The sequence below is a fragment of the Cnephaeus nilssonii genome, assembly GCF_951640355.1.
Source record: "Cnephaeus nilssonii genome assembly, chromosome: 4".
NCBI classification, from domain to species: Eukaryota; Metazoa; Chordata; class Mammalia; order Chiroptera; family Vespertilionidae; genus Cnephaeus; species Cnephaeus nilssonii.
The window spans coordinates 35,990,599-36,001,335 of record NC_137075.1 but is presented as its reverse complement, the minus strand read 5'-3'; the positions used below and the strand labels follow the sequence as shown (position 1 = coordinate 36,001,335).

The window sequence follows — 10,737 nt, the reverse complement described above, 5'->3', positions numbered from 1 at the left end:
ATGGAAAGACCTCGGTTCTTCTTCCCTCTCCTCTCACTCTTACTGCTGGCCTTGATGAGCCTCGGCTTGATGAGCTGGGCATGGACTGCTCCCAACTGCACCATAGGAGACAGCTCCTTATTACCTAACATCTCCTACTACATCCCATTCTGTACCTTGGCCCCAGGACTGCACCTTTTCGCATCATGCTCCAATGTTAAAAACCTGGCTCAGACCCTGAGAGCAGTGCCCCGGGATACAGAGGCATTATGTCTCCAGGGCACAGTTACCATCCTGCCTGCCGATGCCTTTGGACACTTCCCCACACTACAGCTCCTGAGACTGCAGCTGGGCACCATCAGGATTACATCTGGGACATTTCAAGGATTGGGCCAGCTACAGCACCTTTCCTTTGAGCATCAAGCTCCCTGCTGCCTGAGCCTGTTTCTCCCTCCAGATGCACTGGAGCCCCTCGGATTCCTCAACACCCTTTCCTTCCATGGCTACTGCCTGAATTATAGCCAGGATGTCCAGTTGCCCATCAGCCTTAGTCGTCTAACCCTGAGGCACAGCTGTCTGACAGACCTGCAGGAATTGCAAGGGCTCTTCCCAAACCTTGTCTCTGGCTCCTCACACACACCCAGCCCCAGCCCACGGACTCCCTTCCTGGAGTTGCTGGATCTGTCTGCCAACCTGCAACTGAGCAGTGTGGGTAGCCAGGCTCTGCGTGGCCTCCAGCTCCATTCCCTGATATTGGATGGCACCCCATTAAGTGCATTAGACCTTTTAGGCTCAGGACTGCTCCACTTGGACTCCCTCTACCTTGTGGGGACTGGTGCACAAAAACTGCCTGGGAATGTGACAGGTTACTTTGCACTTCGTGCACTTGACCTCGGGAGGAACCAAATCCGGAACCTAGAAGGTGGAGATCTCCTAAGGTGCCACTCCCTGGAACTCCTCAGCCTTCATGCCAATGGCCTTCAGTTACTTCCCTCCAGTTTCCTGAGTGCCCTGCCCCAGCTTCAGAGGCTCAATCTGTCAGTGAATAAGCTGGGCCCAACCTTGGTGCTCCCAGGAGGGCTGGCCAGCTCAAATCTGAGAGTGCTAGATCTGTCTCACAATGAGCTCTGCGTGCTGCCCTGCAGGGCCTTCTCCTCTCTTCCTCAACTCCAGGAGCTCTGGCTGAGTGGTAACAACATCTCCAACTTATCCAGGGAGAGCCTGGAAGGACTGAGGTGGCTGAAGACCCTAGACCTGAGTTGGAACCAAATTAAGATGCTAAAGCTGGACTGGCTCTCCTCTCTTCCTGCCCTTACTTCACTGAACCTCCTGGGCACCCATTTAGAGCATATCTCAGGCAGACAGCTCCAGGGTCCCCTGAAGCTGAGCCATCTGAAGCTGGGTTCCTCTAATATGCTGGAGATCTACCCTCCCTGGCCTCCAGCACTGCTCAGCTTGGAGTTATGGGCAGAGAGTTCTATAGAGTTTAGGGTCCCCAAGGCAGAACCCTTCTTGTTCTTGGAGAACTTTACCTTACAAACTACCTATATGTTGTTGCGTCCGGTCAACGCCACACTCCATTTCCCTTCCCTGCGTCATCTCACTCTGCGAGGCTGCAGCACCTTCATCTTCTCTCAGCCGAGAGTCTTCCTCGGGCTCCCTCGCCTGGAGCACTTGCACTTCTGGTCTGATCACAATGGCGCAGGAGATCTGCGTCTATCTGGAATGCCCAGGCTGCGAGTGCTGGAGCTGGGGGACTTGGATTTCTTCTATAATGCAAGACCCGTGCAGCTGGAGATGCTACTGAAAGAGCTGCCTCAGTTACAGGTACTGGCATTGAGCAACCTGAACCTCGGGAACCTCTCCGTCTCCAGCTTCAGGGGCTTGGGCCTCCTTCGCCTGTTGCTGCTCAACTCCGAATGGGCCCTGGGGTTGGACAGCAGCCTCCAGGAACTAATCCCCCAGATGCCGCAATATGTTTATTTCTCAGATGTCACCTTCACCTGCCAGTGTGAAAGCTCTTGGGTGGGGCCTTGGGCAACACGGGCCCCAAACACCTTTGTGTATGGGCTGGAGAAATCCATCTGCAAGGCCAATGCCTCTGATTACTCCAAGACGCCACTGCTCACCTTCCTTTCTGGTCACTGCTCACATGATTCTGAGTTTCAGGCCTTTCTCACCAGCACCACTCTGGTGCTCCTGCTGACCTTCCTTGCACTGCTTAGCTGTCCTAAATGGCCCTGGCTTCACCGCCTGCGGACACTATTTCATGCCTGGTGGTGGAAATTGGGTGGCCAGCACCCCAGAAATCAATTCCACTATGATGTCTTCATATCCTATTGTGAGCAGGACCAAGCCTGGGTGCTGGAAGAACTGGTTCCTGCGCTGGAGCAGCCTCTTCCAGATGGCGAGGGCTTGAGGCTATGCTTGCCTGAGAGGGACTTTGGGGTTGGGCAGGACAGGATGGATGCTACGGCTGCCAGCATGGAGAGCAGCAGAGCCACCCTCTGTGTGCTCAGCCACCAGGCCCTGGGAAGCCCCTGGTGCAGTCTGGAGTTGAGGATTGCCACCCACAACTTGGTGGCCAAGCCTGGGACTGCTTGTCTTCTGCTCCTGTTTCTGGAACCTATTGATCGGCGGCAGCTGCATAGCTACCACCGCCTGGGCCGGTGGCTGCAGAAGGAAGATTACTTTGATTTGTCCCAAGGGAGGGTTGAGTGGGATGCCTTCTGTGAACAGCTCCGGAAAAGGCTAAGGAAAGCTGGGCAAGAGAGAGAGGACTAGGGACTCTGGAAAGGAGTTTCAGCCAAGCCAGAGGACTCCCAGCAGGGACCTGGACCCAGCACATCTCGGGAGGGCAGGCTCAGAAGGCAGTGCTCTACAGGCAATGCTCAGCTCAAGCCGACTTGCCACACTAAAAGTGATACACGGAGAAACCAAATCCCAATGGGATAACATGTTAGCACTTGGAAACGAGATATTCATTCAAAAAACAGTTGTGATACCTGCTAGTCCTCTGAACACAAGGCATCCCCTAAAAAATAATACATAAAATGTTTTCTAGAACCACGTCTGCATTACACATAATAAATTCATTCTGCCCCATGAAAGTAATGTATTTGCTTGTTTGTTTAAAAAAAGTACTTTATTCTAGTGGAATGGGGCAAGAATCAATGAGGTATTTGTGTTGAAGCTAAATTGAAGCCATATTTTCAATTCACCAAAGATCCAAAATTTCGAAGAGGCTCTCACAATAACAGTCTTGCATGGGGAGAACAATAGTTTTGATTCTATATTACTTGTGAGGAATCTGAGTACATAAAGTTTATGTGATTTTTGACCTTGGTACAGCTGTATATCACAAAGTTTGGCTTTGGCCCCAGTTCCTCTGAGTCACATCCAAGTCTACATTCTCCACTCTGTCTTTCAGTTATCTCTAACCAATGACAACTTACCTTCCTACAAAGGTAAAGCAGGCAAACAGCTTCCCCTGCCCTCAAATCTGTCAAAGCAAAGGCACCAAATAAACTGTGTGTGCTACTGCCACCTCGTGGTCATATCTGTTTTCCTTGTTCAGTTGGGGAACACCAACCCCCCTTCTCTCCCCCCCTCCCCCCACCCCCACCCCCCCCCCACCCCGGGCCTTGCCCCCCCCCCCACCCCCTGCCCCCCGCCACCCAACCCCAGTCTTTGGCTCATTGAGTGAAAGAGTTCCACACTTTTTTTTCTTTTTCAGGAAAAAATAACAATTTCTTCAGTTAATAGCAGACTATTTGTAGTCCCATGGCATAATTCTGGGATTTTGCTGACCAATCCGCAATCCAGAATGCCTTCCAGAATTCCTTCCCCCTGCCCCTTTGTCTGCTGTCAACTAATGATCCTTAGAAAATACGGTTCATTTTTGTCAGTGTTGATAAAAACCTCAAGTTCTCATTAACCTTACTGTTTCCCATTACATGTTTGTTTTTGTTTGTTTTATTTCATTGACGTTATCTGGATAGTTTTCTTTTTTTCTTGACACATCTTAGATTCATATAATGGAATTTCAGTATTAAAAGAAATTTGCTTCTGATGCTTAAATCCTTTCTACTACTTTCCCAGCCTGTATCTAACAAAGTCATGATATAAAGTAGTCTTCTGAAGCAGCCTGTGCCATCACTGGGTAGGTTTCTCTGTAAGAAAGTCATCCTCCATATTGAGTTACAAGGTGTTTCCCTATAACTTTTAACTATTATTTTTAATTCTGAACTTCAGGGATCAAATGGCACAAATTGTATTGCTCTTAAATAATTACCCTTCCACTGTTCCAATAGAACAAAGGGATTGTATGGTTCTTAAATAATCACCCTCCATTTATTTCAGCAATTTAAATATCCCAGTACCTTCCACTGTTACTCATTTTTCATACTTCTCAGCCCCTCTAAGTCCAAGTGCACTGCAGTTTGCCCAGGTACTGCTTAACCCCAGAACTTGTAAAGGCACAGTGTCTGATCTCTGTAGAATCAAACAGGATGAGATCATTCCCTCCATTTATACATTCTGAAGTCACATTGTGGCAAAAAAAAAATGTTGATTCAAATGTTTTATTTGCTTTTCTTTGGCTCAATTGAGATTAAAAGGGCAAACTCACAAAACAAGTGAGGCAGTAGTTGACAGTCAAGTCCTCATGAAACTAATGCAAAAATCCCAACATTACCACAGCAGACCTGGGGCTGGGATATGTATAGAATTATGGAAAGAATAGAATAGATGAAGAGAGTCTTTGAAGTGTTTTATAAGTTACTATAGGTGCAGTATATGAAAACGTGCACTCAGGGGGTCCCTCAGCCTGGCCTGTGCCCTCTCGCAGTCTGGGAGCCCTCAGGGGATGTCTGACTGATGCGGGGAGCAGGCCTAAGCTGACAGTTGGACATCCTTAGAGCTGCCGCAGAGGCGGGAAAGGCTCCCACCACCGCTGCTGCCCTCACCAGCCATGAGCCTGGCTTCTGGCTGAGCAGCGCTCCTCTGTGGGAGTGCACTGACCATCAGGGGGCAGCTCCTGCATTGAGCATCTGCCCCCTAGTGGTCAGTGCGTGTCATACGACCGGTCGGTCTGTCATTCAGTCAATTTGCATATTAGCCTTTTGTTATATAGGAAGGATTTGCATTAACTAACTTCTGCCTTTCTGTTCTTGGGATTTGTAGAACCCTTTGCTTTTACATCTTCACTTCTAAATCCAGTATCATATCTTCTGTGGGAAAACACAGCTGCCTTACTATAAATATATATATATATATATATATATATATATATATATATATATATACACTTCTGCTTATAGTTCAGGTTATTTTTTTATTCATGTGTCTATATTTGTATAGTTCATATTCTGCTCTAAGGCTTAAGGCCAACTTATTCTTCGGCTTAGACCCAAGCCTCATCATCTTTCCTGATTCCCCTGGAAGTTGGACCAATTTAGACCTCAGTTAAAGGAATACTTTCTGAGATCTGGCCAAAATGTTCTCATTGTTATCCCTAGTTGAGGCCACTGGGGAAAGTTGGGTAACCCAGGAGGGCCAGAAGCAAACCTTGACATGTTTATTAAAAAGTGTACATGGCCTGGAGCTCAGCGGAAGGCTTATGTGCTCACAGAGTGCTCTGGGGCACCACCCCTCCAAGATGGGCTGCCCAGGACAGAGCAGCCATGGCTCAGAATGTGTTGGCCACGTACTCTCCTTTAGAGGTAGCGGTGTAATTGGTCCTTCCCAGATCAGGAAAGACCACCATGCCCTTTACAACTGCATGTAACTATCTTTTCATCCTGTTTAAACAATATGCTCATTCTGTAAGCGTCAAGTAATTGCTAATCTTGATATTACTTTCCAACACTCACCCCCTTTGGAAAACCTTCTAAGAAACTTGGATGCCAGCACCATTGTGTTGGTTTTGCCGCACACTTTCTCCTGCTGAAATGAGAGAACAAGAAAACTGAGGCTGACTGCACTGTCTGGGAAAAAGAAACCCAAATTTGGATGTCTGCCCTCTACTGGATTCTGTAATTCTCAAACAACAGCTTCAGGTAAGGCACAGCTTAGATTATATATAATGTCTTTTTCATCTTCCTCTAAAAGTGTTGTATTTTCTCCACATAAAATGTAAATTAGGGTTAAAAAGGTGAAAAGTGTCCAGAAAATCGTCATGGTATGAAAAGTATAGCATAGGGAATATGATCAATACTATTGTAATAACTATGTATTTTGTCAGATGGATACTAGGTTTCTTGGTGTGATTACTTGATAAGGTATATAAATCTGTAATCATTATGTTGTACACCTGAAACTAATATAATATTGTATGTCAACTATAATTGGAAAATAATTTTAAAAAATAAAGTTAGTCTAAGATTGAAAAAAAAATGTAAATTAGCTTTCCTATATTAGAAGTTGATTAGATTCTCAACTATATAACATAATCTCCAGAATCAATTCTGGTCTCAATAAATGTTGTTATATATGTTTTATTTATAAGTATTTAAGTAAATATATTTAATAAAAATAACAATATTTTACTTGACTTCAGATATTAACTGAACTAAAAACCACATAAGCCAGGAAAATTTGTGGAATGGCAACTTTATTCTATAACTTATTACTTATTCAAGTCATATATACCAGATTTCCTAACTCTGAATATGGGGCAGAAGAAAATATCAGGCAATAAGAGAAGAACATTTTTCTATTAAAGCACATTGGCTAGCTACATGGGAAGTAAATGTCAGTTACAGACTATACCCACATGGTCTTTAAGAGGGAGCAATCTAAAACAGTTCACTTACCTATTTAAAATAAGAGGAAAAGATTATAAAAGCATTCAATAAAAATATTTGAAGATATGGACAACCAGTTATAGAAACAGACAGAAGATAGCAAAAAGCAGTGCATATACTGGTACATACACACATACATACCCTTAGAGCATGATTACAACTTAGCAACAGTAAGAAAGCATGGAGCACACCTGGCGTGGATAAAGGGGACACAAAGAAAGATGAAGTGATTAGGAGAGAGAGGTAGCTTGGATGGCGTTGCCTGAAGTAGGCTCCTGTCATGGATATCCCCCTGTTTACTTAGACTGAGGTGTAGCCCCCTAGCAAAGTCCTTGTTACCTTGCTTTTCTTTTTATTTGTTTGGGAAGTGGGGGGGTGGGGAGGTTGCTTGTTTGTTTTTGTTAGTAAACTGGAGATTTCAATCTTTGTATTCTTTTTTTTTTTTCTTTTTTCCCCTCAGTCCGAGCAATTGTTTTCCTATTTGGTTACATATAGGGCATGTTCATTGATTAAGAAAACAAATATTTAGTAAATACCTGTAATATACCAGACACTGACCTTGATTCTGGGAATAATTCAATGAGCAAAAAATGTCCCCCTCCTCTTATTTCCAGGTGGTTGAGACCAAAAAATACATACTAAGTATTTAATACAATGCCATGTGGTGATATGTGCTTTGAAGAAAACTAAAGCAGGATTGGAAAACAGGATAGCAAAGATGGGCTAAACTGGGATGGCCTCTCTGAGTCTCTGATTTTTACCAGAAATCTGAATAAGGCCAAGTAAGGCATGTGAATATTAGTGAGGAAGAGAGAGAGAGATTACAGGCATTGGTATGGGCCACACTTAACAAAGTCAAGTATCAGCGGCTGGAGAAGGAAAAGTGGTAAGAAATGAGGGCATGGAGGAAGGCCTCATTGTCTGTATAGACTGGGTAAAGAATTTTGGACTTATCCTAAGTGCGTTTAATTGGAAGCAAGTAATTGACATCAGATTTTAAAAATTATCCATCTGGGTACTATGCAGGTAATAGTCTCTAAGTATACTAGTATAAGTATGGAAATAGGTAAGTTAAGAGGCATTGGCAGTAGTTTGAGGATTTAATGGTGAAAGCTGATGGGACTGCTAAAAACTATTCAGATTCTGAATGTTTTGAACATGAAGCCTAATGGATTTGTTGATGGTGCTGATGTAGAGTATTGGGAGAGGTGGTAAAGATGTAGTCAACGTTTATGGCCTGAGCAACTGAGCAAATGGAGGTGCCATTTAATGATGTGGCAAAGCAGTAGGAGTCAATCAGTTTGAGGTTGGAAGAACCAAAAGTTTAGAAAAGGGCATATTGTGTTTTAGTTATGTTATATTCCAAACAGAGATGTTGAGTAAGAAATTGGGTGGATAAATCCAGGTTGCAGAAGAGACTTTATAGGTAGGGAGACAAAATTCGGCTTCATCCCACATGGATGGTTTTTCGTCAAGGGCTAGATGACAGATCACATACAGGGAGAGCACAGTAGGAGAAGGAAAATATCAAGGATTTGGTCCTACAAAACACATTTATAGGTCAGGTAAACCAGAAGGAACTCTACATAGGAGCCTCATATAATGTGTGTATATGTGTGTATAATATATGTGTGTGCATATATACATATATGTACATACGTGCATACGTATATATGTATACAGTATGTGGATATACATATTATGTATATGTGTATATGTGTGTTTATATATGAGAGAGAGAAATGAGAATGAATAGTCCATGGACAGTAATGTAATTCAAATCCCAGAGTGTTTTCAATGATGTAACACTGTAGTTTTATTTTGTTTGCTCTAGGTGGCAAAATGTAGATATTGTCACGAGGTATCTTACAGGTATCCGATAAATTACAACTGAGGACTGAAGCCTGTGTACTGTAGTTAAGGTGAATTTCAGTTAAAAGAGAACCATGTTGGTTTGTAGTCTGAACCTCATTCATTCACACCAATTTCATGTAAAATGTTTATTTAAGATGACACTGCATGGAGCTTACTCCTCTTCAGCAACAAGATTTTAACTGCAAAGAGGACCAATGTAAAAACAAAGAGTATTTTATAGAATTGTGTATATGTCACTAAACACTGAGAGAAATTAACAATGAAAATTGTGGAATTTCTTTCATGGAATCTTTCCAAATAAGAGGGCACACAAATGTTGGAATTGACCTTGCTGTAAACAATCACTGATTAAAGGTGATTTTCCTTATCTCTTTCCCAACATTCCTAATACTACCTAGAAAGAAACCCTATATGGAACTATGCATATGATAGCATTAAAAATTACCATTGTAAACAAACTCTTCTTTGTGGCTATTCATTCTTGCAATGTTTTCTTCTGTTAACACGGAGCTTAAACTGTACAATTGTTTGAACCTCCCTATGTTGGGCCCAGATTGATGTTTCTGAATTAGTTGAAAAGCCTCTGAATGGCAAGAGAGGATCTACCTTATTTTATATAGTGTTGAGGATACCAAACACAGGCAGGTATTTAATGGATCATTATGGGCATGGTGATCACAATGGTAAGGCTGTAATAAGCACCCACCCACTCCCAAATTTTTTATTTTCTCCCACTACTGGTATCACATTAGGACAAAGAATGCTGAAAAATCTTTAAGTAATCTAAAACTATGGTGCTAACTGAATTGTAAAGAAATGCAGAGAACATCTTAATGAGAAAATTCCTGTAGAGTAATTTGTAACATGGCAATGTCTTGTTATTGCAATTTTAGGAGAGAAAAAATGAAAAACCTCGAAAGGAATAATAAGTCTGACCCTGTGAGCATATTCATTCTTCTTGGATTCCCTTGTACCTGGGAGATCCAGGTCCTCCTCTTCTCACTCTTCTCTGTGATCTATGTCCTAACGCTCATTGGGAACCTTTGCATTATCTGTGCAGTGTGGTGGGACCACCATCTTCACACACCCATGTACATCCTGCTGGCCAATTTTTCATTCCTGGAGATCTGGTATGTCACTTCTACTGTCCCCAATATGCTAGCCAACTTTCTCTCTGAGACCAACACCATCTCCTTCTCTGGCTGCTTCCTCCAGTTCTACTTCTTCTTCTCCATGGGCACCACTGAGACCTTCTTCTTGTCTGCCATGGCCTTTGACAGGTACCTTGCTATCTGCAGGCCCCTGCACTACCCCACTGTCATGACAGTTCCACGCTGCATCAGAATAGCAGCCTGCTGCTGGGTGTGTGGCTTCTCCTGTTTTCTCCTCCCAGTTTATCTCATCTCCCAGCTTCCTTTTTGTGGCCCCAATATTATTGATCATTTTTTGTGTGACCCAGGACCCCTTATGAAGTTGTCCTGTGTGCCAGCTCCTGCCACTGAGATCACCTGTGCCGTCTTTAACTCGGTCCTGATTTTCTCCACCTTCCTCTTCATTACCGGCTCCTACGCCCTTGTGATCAGAGCTGTGCTGAAGGTCCCCTCAGCAGAAGGCCGGCAGAAGGCCTTCTCCACCTGTGGCTCCCACCTGGCCGTGGTGTCCCTGTTCTATGGCTCAATCATGGTGATGTATGTGAGCCCAACAGCAGGCAATCCAGCAGGGATTCAGAAAATTGTGACTTTATTTTATTCTGTGTTAACTCCATTTTTCAATCCCTTGATCTACAGCCTCCGGAATAAGGAAATAAAGAAGGCCCTGAGAAAACTGCTGAGGATTGTGAGATTTGGTCAAAAACAGCTTATCAAGAACTAGAATCCATATATGTGCAGTACATATAGTGATATAAAATTAGAGGAGGTTAATAGTCTTGAGTAAATTTGAGAGACAAATATGTTTCCTATATTTCCTGGAATATATTTAGGGATGCGTTTCAATAAAGCAAGTAATAAACAAGATCTTACCAGACTGTTCATAAATTATTTATTTGTACTAGGCTTCACTGTATTGATATTCCTGT

The 10,737-nt window shown here is 43.5% G+C and overlaps 2 protein-coding genes across 2 annotated transcripts; both read left to right on the top strand.

Moving 5' to 3' along the window:
- LOC307097950 (toll-like receptor 11) lies at nt 1-2,763 on the top strand (the record flags this gene model as incomplete). The annotated part of the gene is made up of 1 exon (XM_079768278.1): nt 1-2,763. One exon carries the CDS (start codon nt 1-3, stop codon nt 2,761-2,763), a length of 2,763 nt encoding a protein of 920 aa, XP_079624404.1.
- Nucleotides 2,764-9,524: 6,761 nt separating this feature from the next.
- Nucleotides 9,525-10,532, top strand: LOC307097678 (olfactory receptor 11H6-like; the record flags this gene model as incomplete). The annotated part of the gene is made up of 1 exon (XM_079767744.1): nt 9,525-10,532. The coding sequence occupies one exon, from the start codon at nt 9,525-9,527 to the stop codon at nt 10,530-10,532; it is 1,008 nt and encodes a 335-aa protein (XP_079623870.1).
- Between the last annotated feature and the right edge of the window lie 205 nt (nt 10,533-10,737).